Genomic DNA, 19,005 nt, shown 5'->3' with positions numbered 1-19,005 from the left:
TTAGATACTCTGAAGAGAAAAGTCACAAAGGAACCCCCCCCCCAAAAAAAAAAAAAAGCACGAGTAACTTTGCTTACAGCGCACGAAGCAAAATCTGTGGACATCAGCACTTATATTGAACAATTCTGTTCTAGGAACCAAAACACCTTTATCAGGATCATCATTCAGCACATACCAGGACAAGATAAGAGGGGAGAGAAAGCGTATGACGCAGCTTTCCTTACAATGCTCTGCAGAGGGAACTCTAAATGTCCCCAAGCAGGAATTGCTTCACCAGTTCCTGAATATATTCCTCATCTAATTTATAAATTGTTGTTTTCGGCACACGGGAAAACATAAGGTATCATCCAGAAAAAAAAAAAAAAAAAAACTTTGGTATGAAACCATTTCACCTGACTGTGGTGTGTTTATTTAATTTACAGCTTCAGATAATGCCATAATGTCATAAACCGGTGCTGTATAAATAACCTGACAGTTGTATGGATGTCTATGTGATAAAACATAAAGAGGAACAGTTAATGTACGTGCAGTTATGGCAGTAGATCGGCTACTTAAGAGACTATTCCCAGGATGAACTCAGAGTTTAGCAGAACCGCCTTTTTCCCCCCTCAAACTTCTATCTGTATGTTTGGAGTGAGGCTGAAAAACCATCAGCGTTTAGATGCGTCTGTTCTGAGGGTCGTTTAGATCAACACGCAAAATGTAATTTGCAGTGTCTCCACATATCATTGTTTTGTCTTAACAACTGGAGCTTTTTTTTCTATGACGAAACTTTCAAATGTATCAGATTTTAAGAGAAACAGATAGTTATATCTCAGACCTCCTCGCTCAAATTAACCTAAGAGGTCAGATGAATAAGGCCGTCTATCTTAAAAAGCACCGCTGACATGCAATTCTGAGAAATAGCAGCACAGGAATCAATGTTAATAGAAAAATAACAACCATGAGTGTTTCAGTCTTACTAAACCCAGGATATTGATGACTTCTGTCCTTGTATAGGAATATTGATTAAAGATGCAAATATTTTCAGGAGGAATGTTTTCTATAGTTGTACAGCACAATAATACTGATTATAATAGACTGTGGAACATCTGGGGGAAAGTCCATATTTTTCTGCATTATGGAAAGGTTGACTCAATACTAAGAAAGAAAAAGGTAATTTTCAAAAACAATCCATCCATCAACCCATCTGACTCATCTTTGCCTCAAATTAAGATTGATTTGATGAGGTAGAAAATGTTAAAACACTAAAGACATGACGATAGCATGTTGAAAAATATCGGTAATTACAGTCGTTAATTAACTCCTTCAAAGAAGAAAACACAATTTTGAAGAAATATTTTCCGTAAAGTTTTACAAATGCGGAGGTTGGGAGGTCTAGAACTTTGGCGCCGCCTAGTGGGAGAGTCAAATAAAGAGCAGGGTGGATCAAAATCAGATCCTAATTCCAGGAAAATAGATTTAAAACAAAAGAAAAGAAAAACACGACTTGAAAAGTATGTAACAGGCTTTTTTTTTCTTTCCTTTTTTGTACATTTACATAACACTGACATTTTGAACAAAGCTATGAAAGTAACCCACTTTAAAACACTAAGAAATTCATAGAGAGGCAGAAAATGCTCTATAGGTTTCTATTAATACTATTCTGGAAGAATCTACAGTTAAAATGTAACAGCTGATGGTACCTGTTTTACGTATGAAAGGAGGAGTCGCCAAGGACTTTTGGATCATCAGAGTGATAGTTAAGATTACTGATATACAGTTAAACTATTTTCTCCCTCTGACTTTTTCTCCTTGTTGGAAAAAGTCTGACAGAATAAAAAGGGTTCAGACTCCTGCCACAATGTTTACTAGAGCCAATAAAACTATAAATATAACATGAAACATGCTCCTTTTTGTCATCTCCTGTCTGCCCTCTTATGTCAGTGATCTCGATGTTCATAATGCAGAAGAAAATCTTTGCATTTTTTATATACTTTTAAAAAAATCTTTCACAAAAATTATATAGTTTTCGTACTTTGCAGGGGTTTTTTAAATCCTGCAAAACAAGATACTCAGCATATTTTCTACAAAACAGCTGTAGAAAATATACTTTACAACCTCCTCCTGCTCTGATTAACCCTTAACTTGTTTGTCTAAACAAGAGGTGTCACCTGCAGGTAAGATACTGCCTACCATTAACCGCGCACAAATCCATACTGAATAAAAGCCATGCTTTAAAATGAGGTCAAAAAAGGGGAGATTCGAACAAAACAGATAATTATTTTTTTTGAAGGGGCCCAAAGAAAAACACATGCTGTACCTTAATGAGACCATAAATAAATAAATATGTGAGATCGTTGTGTTTTTAGAAACCCATATTTCTTACAAAGGTTCAAATGATTACTCTCGTTGTGATTTAGTTGGAATTATTTCTACTTCCCGTTCACAACACAACACAGAGGCTTTACACGTTTACTTTAAAAGGTCAGCAGCTGTTTGGTGCCTCAGGAATGTGATTCAAATTCCCTGAACATTGAAAATGACCAGACGGACAATGGGAGACTTTGGACACAAGTGATGCTTTGAGTGTTGATAAAAAATGCCATCAGATGAACGGTAAACCAAACATAAACAAACAAAAAAAAAACTGTCCTGCAGAGACCCTACTGAAGAATGCAGCTGCACAAAGTACGGCGATAATAACAGATAGCTAAACACACGTAAGTGACAGAAAAGCAAAGACAACGGTAAACATGTCATCCCCTCATGAATAATGCAGCCGGCTTCACTGTAAGCTAAGAGGCAAAAAAAAAAAAAAAAAGAAAAAAGCATGACCTGTCAGTGGGTTCATTTATATCCCGCCTGCCAACCCTTTATTTAACATTTATTTAACATTTATACTGTTTGTTTAAGCTGGGGTGTTTCCTGTTTTATAGATGTCGTAAATCACATGAGGTTGGGTATTTTTAGTGGCTTTAAAGCTGCTTGAAAAGCTCGGTTTGTCCTAAAACCCTCACTCTAATAGAGTCATGTGATGTGTTGCTTTAAGCAGCAAAAAAAGCCCCATCACTGCTGGTACAAAAACCGAATGTTTCCAATAAATTACACTGAAGACCGGGAACACCGGGCACTTCTGCACAGCTCTGGGAGGCGTCCAGCCTCCCGAAGCTCCTGCAGCTTGACGGATAAAGGTCAGTTTACATGTCATGGGGAGGAAACATGTGATGATGGTTAATCCCACTTTGACTTTGAAGCCTATAGGGTACAGAAGGGGGGAAAAATGCATTATTAAAAGTCAAGGTTTTGAGTTTCAAAAGATGGCTATTCAACAGAGTGGAGGAGTGTCTCTCATGAGAAGCTGTTATTGGTTGCTTCAGGTTTAAACGAGTCCTTTACTTAGCCAAATGTTGGCCTTAAAGAAATGCATGAATAAATGTCGCAGCATTTCTTTGATGTTTTTTTGTATCTCCTTTTCTTCCTTTTATATATCTTTACCAGAATAGTATTTTTAACATCAGTAGTTTTACCCCCTGTGACCAAACCCCACGCAGAGATCTGCACGTTCTGTCAAGGTTGAGTCGGATGCTTATATTGTCTATCACTTTTGTTTCACTTCAACAATAGCATCAAATGACATGCGTGTTTACAAGATTCTTTGTCAGTCAACTTTTCTGAAGTTGCCATGGCCACATTTATGGACATGTGGTCCAATTGAGTCACCTTATTCACACTCATCTTTTCAGCTTTTCTCTCAAATGTACTCTATAGGACAGAGGTGAAGGCTTTGTGATGGCCACTCCAAAACATTGACTTTGTTGTCTCTAAGCTACTTTGTAAATAATTTGGTGGTCATTGTCCACAAGTCAATGTAAAGACAGTCAATAAAGACAAATATTTTTTGTTTCATCCGGCCCATGTCTCTAAAAATTAAGGTCTGAGAACATTTGCAAGCTATCATCTGTTTGTTCTTTTTTATGTTGGGTTTTGAGTTTACTAAAGGATTCATTTGACTGTAGGCAATCACACTCTTTGAGCGGCTTCAGTGAGCATCTTTCAAGACTTTCATTGCTGATCTGGTGTATAGGTGTATTTTGAACTAAAACACATTAATCTAGGATCCAGGACCTGTCTTGATCCTGAAAAGCAGAATTACATCCATCCATTTTCTGTACACCCTTATCCCTAGTGGGGTTGGGAGGGGTGCTGGTGCACATCTCCAGCAAATGTTCTGGGTGAGAGGTGGGGTACACCCTGGACAGGTTGCCAGTCTGTTGCAGGGCAACACAGAGACAGACAGGACAAACAACCATGCACACACACACACCTGAGGAGAAATTAGAGAGACCAATTTAACTGACAGTCATGTTTTTGGACTGTGCATGCACAAGGAGAACATGCAAACTCCATGCAGAAGGATCCTGGGCTGGGAATTGAACCCAGGACCTTCTTGCTGCAAGGCAACAGTTCTACCAACTGCACCACTGTGCAGCCCCTTACCAGTTATTTTGGCATATTTAGATTTAGATATCTGGGGATGATGATCAGTCCCATTTCCTCTTTGAAGTGTTGAGTTGAAAGAACACATTTTTAAAGTCTTGAAAAAGCAGTCGTTACCGGTTGCAGATAGCTAGGAATATTTATTTCTTGGGATAAACAGTTGCTTGATTGTTGGGATCCATCAATAAATGTTACATCGTAAAAACACAACAATACAAAGGTAATTATTAGAACTGGTAGCAGTATTAATTTAAAGACATAAAGACATAGATTAGATACTGCAGAAACGATTTATCATCTTAATATGTGTTTTTGTTTTTTACCTTTTCTAGCAGACGCAAAGGGCTCTTATTGTGAAAATATGAAGGAAGTTTGGGTTTTTACTATTGCAGCTAAAATGTATGGCTTCAATAGTGATTTTATTTCAAAAAAGCAATGACGACGTAAGGGTGCACCTAATGAGATTAAAATTATAATCCAATTATAATTTATAATCTGTTGAATTCAGCTCCAGTGTGGTCTAATATTTTCTACATCATAATTAAAATAGTAAAACACGCCCCACTTATATCAATTAACATAAACATACTCAGCGGTCTTCAAATAGATGTCTTTGTTTTTGTTTCTTTTTTTTTATCTAATTTTATGAAACAATAATAGGTTCGTAGTACGTTTGCTGACGGTTTACCACTGCAAAAATCCTTTTTGCGGCAAACAAATGGATGTAAACCTCACTAGACGCGCACATTCCAGGTTCAGGAAGAAGCGAATCGCAGAGACATGTAAACAGCGTACCTGCAGCCAGCTCAGGGACGGCGGGTGAGAGCGCTCTTCCTGCTTTCAAAGTTCCCACGGCACTCCGGGGACCACCCAGCGACGCCGAGCGCGCCTCCCATTGGCTGCTCGCTCCTCATTTGCATTAACGTCAGTAAAGGCTGTAGGTCAATCCTTGCGGGTGCTTTTATTGGATGTGCCGCTGTCAAGCAGTGCTGAAGAATTGGAAGGGCAAACGCCAGAAAAGGCAGAGACAAGACAAACATTAAAATCAGCATTATGTAGCTCGATCCCGCCTTATGTCCGCTCGCGTCAAACTGAGATAATCCTGCCGTCACCGATTTTTAACATCTTCAACTTGTGGACACGGAGCGGGGATTTTTTTTTCTCCCTTTCTTTTTTTTTAAGATTTTTTTTCCCTCCGTGTGCGTCTCTCTCTCTCTCTCTCTCTCTCTCTCTCTCTCTCTCTCAAGCGACTACATTCTCCAGAGGTGGTACCTCTTCATATTACAATCAAACAGCCTCTACATCTGTTTTTGTCAAGCTCCAGAATGAGAGGAAAAATCGCGGAGCCTGTAGCGAACTGCAGCCGGGTTTGGACCTCTTAAATCAGGCGGATCATCCTCCACCGGGGGAGCGGATGCCTGAATGGAGACTGCGAGCCATCCACCAGGATCTCCCCGCTTCCTAAATTGGTGAATTTGTGGGCTGACAAATGGAGTGTACTGTCGGGCTGCATGGCCTTGTGTTTCACCGACGGTGTTTGACATGGGAGCGACTGACCAGAATAACACTCCGCAGTGTGAATATTTCAGCCTGTTGATGATGAGCCGCTCAGGACTGGAGCAAAGTGTCGTGAGAATCGCTTTTCTGGCCCGTGTGCTCAGCTGAAGTGGACAACCAGACTGTTGAAGAAGACCAAAAAAAAAAAAAAAAAGGCAATATTTTTGATGGCTCCGAGGTGGGGGAGGACGGATACACGTGAAACCCTGGACATAAAAAATGGATAAAACTCATGCGTAAAGCTGATGAGGGAGGGGGGGTCTCAGGCCTACTTGATAGCAGTAGTGAAGTTGATGGGGGGGTGGGGGGAGTGAGAAAATGATGATGTGGTACGAACTGAAGGCGAGAAGAAGAGCTGGAGTGAGGGATAAAATCCGTGGGGATCTTGGTAGCTGAAGAATAACGGAACCCAAGTTTCTCCAGGACAAGACAGCTGCTTTCATTGAAGCTCTCCAATTAACTTCATGTGAAAAACAGGGAGAGGAAATCAGCTTCCTGGTTGAGGGGTGGGTGGGTGGGTGGGAAGGGGGGGTGGGGGGTTTAGATAGATATTTTATTCATGCCTTATGTTGGAGCAACTGGAGAACCGGCTTTCCTGTGGCCTAGATGTTATATACACACACACATATGCATTTGTAGAGAAACAAATATTTTTGGAGAGAATTTTAACCTTTCGGAGGAAGAGTGGACCTTCAGAAACACACAGAGAGGACGAATGACACTCTTGTAGCCTCAAAAGTAACGCACTTGGAAAGAAAAGAAGAAAAAAAAAGACAAAAAGGCTGAAGTGGGTTTGAAGCATGGGCTGTGCTTCAAGTATTCATATCTCTGATAGGGTGGTCTACCACAGTGGAAAAGAGTCTGAGGATTCCCACTCACCCCAGCAGACTAATACAACTCAGCATCAAGGAAATCCTGCCTCCGGACTACCCCTAAAACCCCCTAGCTGCAAGGTGAGACAACCTACATTCATTACGTTCACAGAGACAGGAGAGTGAGTGTGTGTGAGAGGGATCGAGTCAGAAGAAGTTTGCTTTTGTGTGTGTGTGTGTGTGTGTGTGCGTTTGTTTGTAATACCTTGTGGGGACGATTTTCCTGACATATACTACATTGTGGGGACCAATTGCTCCCCGTGGGGACCGGAGCCTGGTCCCCACGATGGGAAACCCTGTTTTTGGGTCAAGGGTCAGATTTAGGGCTAAGGTATGAATTGAGTTTTGGTTGGTTAGGGTTAGGTATGTGATGGTTAGGGTTAGGAAAAGGGTAAAGGTAAGGTTTAGGCTGTAGAAATGAATGGAAGTCAATGGAAAGTCCCCACAAAGATAGCCAGACAAACATGTGTGTGTTTGTTTGTGTTACAGACAGTTGAGTTGTTCAGTCTTTATTCTGGAAAGGCAAAAAAAAAAAAAAAGTTTCTGTGCCGAAGGGACAAAAACAACCATGTCTGCAAACCACAGGAAGGACATTCTAGGAAAAAAAAAAAAAAGGATCCAGGTGGTTACTCAGCTTGCACATGACTGAATCAACTTTACTTCACTTTATTTTGACTCTTTTCGAACTTGAAAACACAGTTTGGGATCTCAGAGGAAACAGGCCTTCATGCAAACTCTTCTGACGTTGTAGGCTCGTTTTTCTCCGACCCAACTATTGTTTTCTTTGTAGTTTCAGGAGGATGCAAACCATTGTTACCGTTTTTTTTTTTTTTTCAGATGATCTAAGCATACCTGACATGTGTGATCCCAACACGGGAGTAGAGCATGGCCTGTACAGGGCCGAAAGTCTAAGCAGAAAGCATCAACATCTATTCTCAAAACATGGTTCTGCATGCACCTTTGGCCTCTGATTCACCTCTCTGCCAGTTGTGCTCTGTTTTAATAGGTCTTCCTCTTCCACACTGAGAAAAGTTTCATGACTCTAGCAAAATGTATGTGCTTGCTTGTATACACTGACAAAATACTTTGTCTGGAGAAGATTTAGACCAGAGGTCACAAACTCCAGTCCTCGAGGGCTACCATCCTGTAACTTTTAGATGCGTCTCTGCTCAAACACACCTGGATCAAATAAACTGCTCGTTTCCAGCCTATTGCAGAGAGGAATGAATGCTGGTGAGGGAATTCAGACATTTTGGCGCAGAGGCGAATCTAAAAGTTGCAGGATGGTAGCCCTTGAGTACTGGAGTTGGTGACCCCTGATTTAGACGATCTTAGACATTTTCTTGTTGCTGTTTTTATGTTGCACGTGTCCTTCAAAATAGCTGGAAGATTTATTTTCAATAATAAGAAACTAGTTTCATTTTTCTAGGAACTACAAGTAGCTCGCCTGAAATGCGATGAAGAGAAGCATCAGCATCCCACCGAATAGAAACTGGGTAATTAGCCGTGATCAGACTGAGAGCCGTCATTGTGTCTGTGGAAGAAAAGCAGTGACATTTCCTGGACAAAGTCAAATCTAGCTTTTAATAATTACACTTTTGCAACCATAGGGTTCTCTCTAACATAAAACGCCTGTTTTGGGGCGAAACCCCCCAAAAAAGTGACTTTGTGAAATTAGTTGCGCATTAAGGGGTCCTCTGATGAACTTCAGACTTCTCAAAAGGCTCTGTCAGGCCCACATTTTGTGGCCAAGCGTCACCGTAGGACACGGTGAGAAAGAAGTCTGTGTAACAGATGCCCCTACGTCAGGACAGCCCACTGTGTGCCTTTGATTTAATTAGTTCCCTGATTGAGTTAGACTAATGGTATACACATCTCCACCAGCTGGAAATGGTTAATCCCTGTCCTGTAAGGTGTCGTTTTTAACATCCTCTCAGTTTTTAAGCCGCCCTTACCCCCAACCCCACACACCCTATACGAAGAGAGATTCATACGCACCATAATACATGCAGGAAATCACATTACCACTGCTCTCATTACGAAAACCACGCGTCCATCGGCACACCGTGGTGACCAGGGATTCAGTAACACAAGCCCATGCTGCTGCCGTCTGCTTGAGCTCTTTTGATTCCCTCTTTTAAATGTGATCAATAGCAGCCATTGATTGTTGTGGAACTGTTTGGCTGTGCCACATATCCACATAAATTTAATAAGGCCTTTTGCAACACAATGTTACTGGAAAAGCACTTGCCGATATTATTGGACAGCTCAACAGATGGCGCAGCCTTTTGTATGGAGATACCACGAGGTGACGGCAGAGAACACATCTGAACTCCATGTCAGATAAGAGTAATTGTTGAAAGGTACATTCGATTGTTTCTGTTTTTAATTTTAAAAATTTTCATCAAACTATTTGAATGGCTATTCAGCAGATTTATCAGTAATGAGGACAATTAGTGCCTCAACTGGTGGTATCTCATGTTCAAGTGTTGATTTCCATCGGTGGCGTTTTTAGCACCCATGTGCATCTCTGGGGTTGTAATAATAATTCACATTCACACAGCTGGTGGGATCAGCAAGAAGGTACATAAATTTGACGTGTTTTAAAGATGAATTCACCAGAGTTGTGCTGATTCTCGGCGCACACGTAGTTATTTATTTTATTCTGGGAGAGAAGGCGACAGGGAGATGACATGTGCAGGCGCCTACAGTGTGAGAAAGATTCAATAGAAGTTTGGGAGTGTGATGTGAGTCTTTGTCAAGGGTACGTTACCATCTGTGCTGCTCTGGTGATGATAAGGCTCAAGTACAAGGTCCTGTGATAGTGGGCTTTTTTTCCCCTTTGTGTGTGTGTGTGTGTGTGTGTGTGTGTGTGTGTGTGTGTGTGTGCGTGTGTGTTGGGCCGAACAGTCAGACAGAGAAAGACCTCAGCCAAACACAACACCATTTATCTGGCCTTGACTTTTCCAGTCGGATTGCCCCCACTCAAGGAAAGTTGGTCTCCTGCCTGAGCAACAAATGTAGAATCAGCTTTACCGCTACCCTTCATGTAAATGAGAGGGGTCAATGAGAGGTGTGGAGTTTACAAGCATCTAAGCTGTAAGGCCTTCCCGCTTGATATCAGCTTATGGATTCGTCCATATTTTTGTGTTTTTAATTAGATTCATGGCGATGCAGATTAAGGTTTTCTTACTTTACCATCAGCACATGATTCCCATTTTGTTTTAAATTTTAGAGTACATCAAACATGAAGATTTCCCAATAGATTTATTTTTGTAGTCTGGAATTGAATAAAATACTTTCAGTTAAAGTGACGCAAGTTCTCTGTCAGAGTGACAGTAAATGGGTTACACACTTTATCGTCGGTCGGGTCCTGCATTGGTGCCGAATATCTCTCTTTTTATTCTTATTTTTGTAATGAAAATCACATTTCTGTTCAGTATGATACTTGACCTTAACTTTAACCTGAAAACACACCTGCACCAACACGGTACGCAGTGTCCCACACTGGTTTTCAGCATGAACACAAAAAGGAATGGGTCACATTGAAGTTTGTTGAGGCAACACAGATCACTGGACTCGAACAAAAGGGTGTTTTTTTTTTTTTTTTGTTGCCTTCTTTCAGAAGTAGAAATGGAAAGAGAACAAAAGTGAGAAAGATTGCAGGGCAATGTGCCATCAAGTGTTAAACTGGGCCCAGATGGCTGAGGCGTGGGTTGATATTATTGAAAATGTCAAATTATTATTATTATTATTATTATTATTATTTTTGACACATGCCATTCACTACCAAATGTTCTTCCTAAATCTTCATTTTATCCTGACTACACCTTTAGCACCTGTTGCAAAAAAGAGAAAAGAAGGGTTGACATTACTGTATTTAACTAGGGTTGGTTTTTATGAGAGTGATCATTGTCTTCTCAACTAGCATGATCTTGAAACACCATCATAAAATAGAAATAGATGAAGTTGTTAAAAAAAAAAAAAGTCACGGTTTGGTACATGAGTCGGTTTTGGGTTTTTTGTTTTGGTCTGTGCAGATACAGACCAATAGAAATGCTAACAAATGTAAATGGTGGTGGTCAGAGGGCCATGGTGGTGCCGGTTCATGGCTACCTCACCTTTCGTCAGACTGCCCCAGGTGTAGGCGCCTGTGGCTATGTAGTAGTAGCTTCCCATGATCAGTGTGTGAATGTGTGTGTAATGGGGTGAATGAATGAATGTAGTGTGAAATGCAAATATTAGATTTTGTTTCACTTGTTTTGGTCAGGAAATAATTCTCAAAGAAACAGTAGACATAATTGTAGCATTATATGACCAATTGACATTTTCCACTTTAAGCATTAACGGAAACCTATCCTCTGTAAACTGCTGAGTATAGACAAGCAACTTGGTCTTTACCTGCGCTGGTGCCATTATTCCCAATCGTTCTTGCATTACTTTGGTGAAATAGTTTTTTTAAAATAATTGTATGATATGGCACTTAGCTGAAAGCATTAGATATTTGTACAAGCCTTTCTGGATAAGAGTGACATATTCTTTGAAAATGACCTCTGTCTATAACGGTTCTGTCTGGATGCATTTGCCATTACGTGCCAATTAATCCAGATCAAACATTTAAGATAACACATTATCAGTTTCAGATCAAGCCATTGTTCAGTGAAGCTAGAAACCTTGACTAATGTTTAAGTTTAGCTATGTCTAAACCATAATTCTGAGTTCATTTAACCCACCTAAACCCAAAGCTGCCAAGGAACTCAAAGCTTATTCTTTATCAGCTGGAAACCCTAAAATACTGCTCACTCAACATCCCAAAACAGAGTCATTTGATCCATTTCACTTTTTAAAAGAGTATGTAGCAGGTTATGATAATCCTTTGACCTGAGCAGCCTCACTGCATTTGTCAGGGTTTCTCTCCCACTGTGTCTGCATGCTTTCTCTGGCCAGTTGTGTGTGTGTGTGTTTAGTCTAAATTGAGAGTCATTGGGTAATTTATTCCAGACGAAGCCAAAGGCTTTGCATGGTGATGAATTAATCCACTGTGCTTTTTCTGCTGCCTGAGAAGACGCAGACTGATATTGGTTCTTTTCTTTCCCGCCTTATACAACTTTTTAAAGATCTGTCTTGATTTCATAGTTGCATTGTATTACTTTTGCTTTTTGGATTGACTTTTTTAAGGTCAACTCATAAATTTACACTTAAGCTAGAGCTGTTCTTAAAGTCTGACTTTTGTAGGTGGGTAGTTTTTTGTCACTACCGGAGCAGCTTCTCTTTGTGCACCCATATATGTTCGACTTTCTGTTCGAGCTTGTTTCTGCAGTTGCTGAATGGATCAAATGATGAGCTGTGCTCCTGTGTTTATCGAAGATGTCATCAGTATAAAGTATGCAGTGGTTGTTTGTGGCACTAACACCTGGTACACTTCTGCTGCTGGCGTTTCCAGTTCTACTTGGACCAATTTCTAAAAGGTTAAATACGTGATATATTAATAGGAATAAAGCTTAACTGGTTGGTTGTTAAGTAGCTGAAAGTTGTTTTTATTCAGTCTAGATTTTCTATAGAATGTGGCATATTCTTAAAAGAAAAAGTTATCACAACCCTGGCATGTGACCTGGTGCCAAGTAAGGTTAATAATTTTATGTTCAAAAGGTGATCCAGATTTGCAGCAGGTTACCGTCACTGAGAAATTGCAGTTACTCTTTCATTTTATTTTTTGGTGTCACACTGACACACAAAAAAATGAATGTTTAAAAAGTGAAGTATCATTGGTTCTATAGTTTCATGTTCTCAAAATCAAAATTTCTGTTGGAGTAACAAACTTTGTTTTTGTCTTTACTTGACTCAAAATCTGGTCAAATGTGGAGTTCAGGTTGGGCAGTGTGGGTCTGTTGGTACGGCACCAGATCTTTATATTCCTGAGATGGCTGAGGGGATCATTGAATTTTTGTTGACTGCTGTTCTATGGATCTCGAGGAGGCTTAAATAAAGCTTGGTGGCCCGTCAGGCCAATAGTACACTGGGGGAAACCCTGTATTTGGTGTTCTCATCTCAGTTGAGATTGGTGTTCACTGGAGCGGCTCCTTCTCTCAGATCCTGTTTTGTGGTAATCAAGATTTAATTGTGGAGAAGAAGGGATCTAATTTAGGAACCTCAAAGTCAGATATTTGCTTTTTTCTTTGCAGATGATGTGGTTCCATTGGTTTCACCAGGCCATATCTTTCAGTTAGTTGAAATCTCTTCCTGTCGTGTTCTTGGGTGATGGTTGGACAAAGCAGACAGACATATTTGGACTTCCTCTGCAGAAATATGAGCACTGCTCCGGTCTGTCATTGTGAAGAAAGAGCTGAACCAACGTTCTGCCAGCGTTCCAACTGGGCATGTTTCATTTGGAGGGGACTCTAAGGCAGATCCAGAACACACTGGAGGGGTCATATATCCCATCTAGCCTCGGAATGCTTATTGATCCCCTGCAATGGGCTGGGGAGTGTCTCTTGGGATAAGAATTTCTTGGTTTGCCTGGTTTTCCTCCTGAACCTGTTAAACCTGCAACCTGATTTTGGATAAACTAGAGGATAGAAATAGACAGAAACATTATGAACATTATGTAGTCTGCCAGTGTTTTGATACATAAAATGGTCCCCTGCCTTCAAAGACAGTGTAGGTTGAGGAAGTTCAAGTGTTGCTGACCACATGTGCAGCTGCTCAGGTGTGAGCAATTCTGATTATTTTTCAAAAATTGCAAATGTCTACACTTAGTTGATCGTCTCATTCCACTTATTTAAATCGGCTTCAAAGAAGGACTCAACAGTAGTCCTATAATAACAACAGACTTCATATTATACAACTTCATATGATGATGATGGTTGTATAATAGTGCTGGTTACAGTAAAACCATTTTTACCATAAGTTTATTTTATTGTTCTAAGACATGATGGATTCGTTTTACAAGGATATGGCCAACTGTCATTTCAGTGTTAGAAGATAAACTCTGCAAATTGCTTGAGTTCTGCTTTTGAAAGCATGTCCATTGTAATGGGTTTCATTTGGACAAGTGTCTCTGTATTTGCTTTCTCCTTCAGAGTGTCTGCAAGGGCAATAAGTGGGGCGGAAAAGGGGTAATTTTTTTCTGCCTTGTCATTTATCTCCACTGGCACACGAGCAGAAGGAGTTGAGAGGAAGCAAGATGGGGCCCAGGGAGTGCCCACACTCCACTGATTGATGTAAAGGAGCTTATCTCGCTTGTTTGTACATGAGACGTCCAAGAGTTCACAGTTGAATGTTTCACACCAGCATTAATACATTTTCTTTCCCAGGATCCAGTCTACTCAATAGGCTGTCTCCATTGACAGAGCGAGTCATCGTAGTATAACATGATAAATGCCTTTTTGTCACCCCCGAGTTTAGATAAAGTGGGTCTCTTTATCTCAAAGTCCTTGTTCACTTGTTGGGTACCAACTAGTTGAATGTACTTACAAAACAGACCCTCTTATTGTTTCCTGAACGGATCTTAACAAATATGGCCTCATTCAAAGCTTCTGCTCCCCCCTCCAGGTTAAGAATTTAGTATCATAAGGTCAGCATGTGATAGATTCATGAGATTACCGAAATGGTATTCTTCCAAAACAAGACACTTCAAGTGTTTGCTTTGTACCAGCAAAGTCTGTTCGAGCTCACAGGATCAGCCACAGCATTAAAACCAAGCAGGTTGCACAATGTATGGCTACTAAAGAACCCCAAGACAGTTTGAATCAGGGAGGGAGTCCTGTGTTTAAGCATTGCCAGATTAACATCATTGTAAGATAATCAATCATCCTCCATAGATCCCACTCTGAATTACAGTAAATATAATGTATAATTTTTTTTATGTTGCCTAATGTTTGGGGATTTTTCCTCATCGAGAGTGTTACATTAAAATAAATCCCTGTATTTGATTCACCTCCTCCTGTCTTTTGGTTAAATAAGATATTAAACAAAACAGATTTATGTAGTTCAGGCAAAGTGTTAATGTTATTTAACTGATATTATAAAATTATTTAGCTAAGTTTACTTATCGTTCTATATGTTTCAAGTATTTTTAATCACTTTTACCTTATCAAATTAGAAATTCCTTTTTTTTCTGCGATCCAAATCACATAAAACCAAATATGCAAATTAGGCAATGACGTCATCTAGCAACTTCTCACCAATAAGCTACTTTTGTAGGCGAGGACTTGGCAACAGGTCAGGAGAATTTTTCTGAACAATGGATATTCGAAAGATTTTCAAGAAAGTAAGTATTAATCATCACTGCTGGTAGTAACAATTAGTTAGTTTCAGTCCCCAGCTAACAGCATAAAGGACCATGTAATAAACGAGCCACATGCTCCCGGTTTGACAAATAAAAACTTACACTCTCCGTACGAGAGAAAGTTAGTTCCCGCTCTAAAAGGTCGCTGCTACTTCGCTAACTAGTTCGTCTACTGAAGGTCTTGGTTGTTTAATATTTCCTTATGGAGAATCGTATATATTGTTTCACTTTGCACATGCGTGCTTACACACCGTGAACCGGGTTCTGAGCTCATTTTAGGGTTGCCACCCGTCCTCTTCGATATGGAATCGTCCTTTATTTGGCAGTTAAATGTTGCGTTAAGTATAGAACAGATGGAATTTGTTCCGTCTTTGATTTTTTAAAAAATATAAATGTCCAAAAGATAAAGAACAAAATAAAACGCATTGTAAATATTAAAGTCGACAAAATTGTCGTAGCGGGACCTACGAAGGGTCCACGGGCCGACACGGACCAGTGCTGCTTGGTTTCGCTGCTGTGACGGTTGCCTAGAGACCGACGTGACGCAGCCGACGTGAGCTGCCCTTAGTACCTGCGTTTTAAAAAAAAAAAAATGTCCACGCCATATCTCACCACGTCCTTAGAAGCGAAAACTCTTGTAAAGATACAGACGTGAGTGGGAAGATGGGCTGAACAGTGTTGTTTCTTGTTAAAATATTTATACAAGGCATTAAAACAAACAAACAAACAAACAAACAAAAAAGATGCCGGCGATATTCAGTGGCGCGAGGTGGCTGTCTGCTATCGTAAAAGCTCAGAAGAGCCAGGGATCGATTCGGTGTGACTTCTTCATTTCTCAGTCGTCTCCTGAGGCTGATTTATCACAGAACATTATGTTCTGATTGAATCGGTTTTCTGTTGCGCTCTTAGTATAATACTGTGGTTTGCTTAATTGTTTAGGATGTTTGAATAATCTATATAAATTGGATTAGCACATATAAATGACAATTTAAAGAACATATGCCAATAGATTAAACAATAAAGAGATAAATATTACGAAGGAAAAATGTTTCTTGTTAAAATATTTATGCAGTTTCTAGAAGAAGTGTGATTGGGCTTTCTGTGTGTTTTATTTAATAAGGGAGTGGGAGCAGTTCTTTTGCAACACACTTTGTACGTATGTGAGTAACTTCACTGAATAGAGAAAAAAAAATGCTCTCCTCATAAATGGACCAGACCAAACCCACAGTCCATGGACAGTTCTAGACACAGACCATAATAAATACATTTTTAATGTTAATATTCACTGGCAACAAAACCACAGCTCGCTGTTCCCTTGGATCAATTACATTTTTTGCCTTCACAATTTTACTTTAGCCATGAATTCAAAATGAAGGTAGCAAACCTAGCCCACTTGGTGTAAATATGGCCTTGAACCAGCTTCCAACTAATTCTATTTGCATGTATTATTTCAAATTAGACTTTAAATACCAGAATTTCCACATTACTTTATATTTTTGATTGTCTGATGGCATGAATTTAAAATATTAAATCGGATCAGCTGCTTAGTACTTAAGTATCCATTTTTACCAAATATGTGTTTTAGGCTCGCTTAATTGCTGGGACAGTTACTTTCTACTTCTGTTTGAGTAAAAACACGCTGAAGTTGTATTACTCTTACTGGAGTAGTGAATGATTGCTTTCTTGATCACTCTTTTACAAGAAAAGCATAAAATAAAATGCAGACCCCTGCTGAGGGCACCCCCACCCCATGAGAGGTGGGCAACTCAGGCCGTGGTGGTCATGGCCTTGAGGAGCTGCGGTGGGCTTCCATTATTTTCATTTCTGAAAGGTGGCGACACTAGCTCCTTCACGTCTCATTATGGCCACTTGATGAATAATATTATGTAATAATGATGATAATAATAACAACAACGACTTGACCGTCCCTATTGACCTGTAGGAGTCAGGACAGAAGAAAATACCGAGTGATTCAGGACACAACAGAAAAGAGCAGCAGAGTGGAGAAACCACATCTGGGAAGGTGAGTCTAAGTCTAAGGGTCTCTATTGCTGGGATAGGGCTAGACTAGCCTCCAAGTACCTGATGGTCGGTGGTATGGTATAAATATAGTGACAATATTCACTAAAATTGCTTAAAAATTGAGCTTTTTAAGAATCATTACATTATTTGCCCTTGAGTTTTAATACTGTTAAAAAAATATAAGAATATTAAAATAAATATAATAGAATTGCCATTGTCATATGGCCAACGAAGTTAAAAAAGTGCCATTATTCTCTCAATAAAATAGCTAATATATGCTTTAAAAAAAAAGCCTTCATACGCACATCCACACACATTCAAGTCAGGTACAGGCCTTGTTTTGGACTGCATTACATCCGTCTTTTTTTTTTTTTTGCCGTCGAGGCGTGAAGTAATTACAAAAACAATGTGATCAGCGAAAAACAATATTAAAGCTACTTTGCATCATTCAGTGTAGGGTTCTTCTTTCTCTCTTCAAATCTAAAGAAATTTCAATAACTAGGATTTCACCTGTAAAAACGTTCCCTCGCAGAAGAAACCTTCACAACTGACAAGCAGACGCCTCTGCTACCAATATTATCTCCCTTTTACTTCTCTTTCATGTGGATGCTATTATAAAGAGTGAAATCCACTTGAATATTTGAAGAAAATCCTCATCTATTAGATTGAATTCGCATAATAAATTCCACAGTGATGGTATTCCGCATTTCTGAGCAAACGGGTTCCTCGCTTAGTTTTTGAGAACAGACAGCAGCTGATTGGCTCTAGCATCATCCGCTTTGTATACAATAAATAACCCATTGTTTGTGCTTTTCATTTACGTAACGCTCATAAGCATCATACAAAGCAATGTTTTATTTTTTTTTATACTCTTAAGGTCATAAATTTTTATCTTGGAAAGAACAAATGTTTTCACTCACACCTCAGATCAGGTTTTGGCCTCGTAGCTAAACAATAAGCGTTGCATTCAGACGAGTTTCTCTTCTTTCAAACAAGTTTGTCTTCTTTCTCACCTTTTCCAACTTTTGTTCGTTTTGACTCCTGCTTCAGTTAAGCGCGTAACTAAAACAGCGTCGAGATTCTTGACTGTAAACAGAAGTGTAGTTACCCGGCACATTTCACCACAATATCAAAACAGAGAGACATAGGAATTTACCCTGAATTTATAAGATTGATTAAAATTTTGGGTTTTAGCTCAGTCAGTTTCCAGTTTGGTCTGATGATTTATATATATATATATATATATATATATATATATATATAGACATGTACAAAACATAACACATCCCCTTAACTTGATCGAGAAAGACTGTTGGATGGGAGATCAGCAAACATTTTAGTGGAAACTAAGAGATGACTACATTCCCCATTAAAAATGATGACATGCAAGGGAGATGCAATGGAAGGCAGAAGAGTCCTTTTATGTGTTCGTTATAGTGTTGAACAGCAAGTCCGAAGCATTCCTGCCTGACTATGAGAAGCACCTGTTGCACCAGACGGATTACATTCCTCACAGGTCACTCATTTGGACTGTATGCAGTTCAACCAGTAAAGCTGCTTGTGGCCGTATGAAATATATCTTAGCATATTTCCCTCACCTTTGTTCGGATTTATCGACATCTGTTAGCAATTATGTTTCCACAAATGCAGCTGTGTCCCATTGTTTCTCTTCTGAACAATTAAATTCCAAGAAACGGAACACAAATTGAAGGATCTTTGCATCCGTTTTTGAGTTTGTTCCCCCCCCCCCCCCCCCCATCTTTTTTTTTTATTATTTTTTTAATATTT

General features: G+C 39.6%; 1 protein-coding gene across 3 annotated transcripts in view; it reads left to right on the top strand.

The window, feature by feature from the left end:
* The first annotated feature begins 5,760 nt into the window (after positions 1–5,760).
* pde8a (phosphodiesterase 8A) overlaps positions 5,761–19,005 on the top strand; it is a 71,589-nt gene continuing 58,344 nt past the window's right edge. Inside the window, exons 1-2 of one of the 3 annotated variants that reach the window (XM_015039878.1) lie at positions 5,761–6,989; positions 17,138–17,218. In XM_015039878.1, the coding sequence (XP_014895364.1) occupies positions 6,837–6,989; positions 17,138–17,218 (234 nt within the window). In that variant the 5' untranslated portion in view covers positions 5,761–6,836. Of the gene's footprint in view, positions 6,990–15,081; positions 15,178–17,137; positions 17,219–19,005 lie in introns of those variants that run through there. The other 2 variants (XM_015039880.1, XM_015039879.1) reach the window with 2 other exon arrangements.

Source organism: Poecilia latipinna, unplaced genomic scaffold, assembly GCF_001443285.1.
Source record: "Poecilia latipinna isolate Pla-1442-1.1 unplaced genomic scaffold, P_latipinna-1.0 Scaffold488, whole genome shotgun sequence".
NCBI lineage: Eukaryota > Metazoa > Chordata > Actinopteri > Cyprinodontiformes > Poeciliidae > Poecilia > Poecilia latipinna.
The sequence above is the reverse complement of the archived record's forward strand: the minus strand, read 5'-3'. Positions and strand labels throughout refer to the sequence as shown.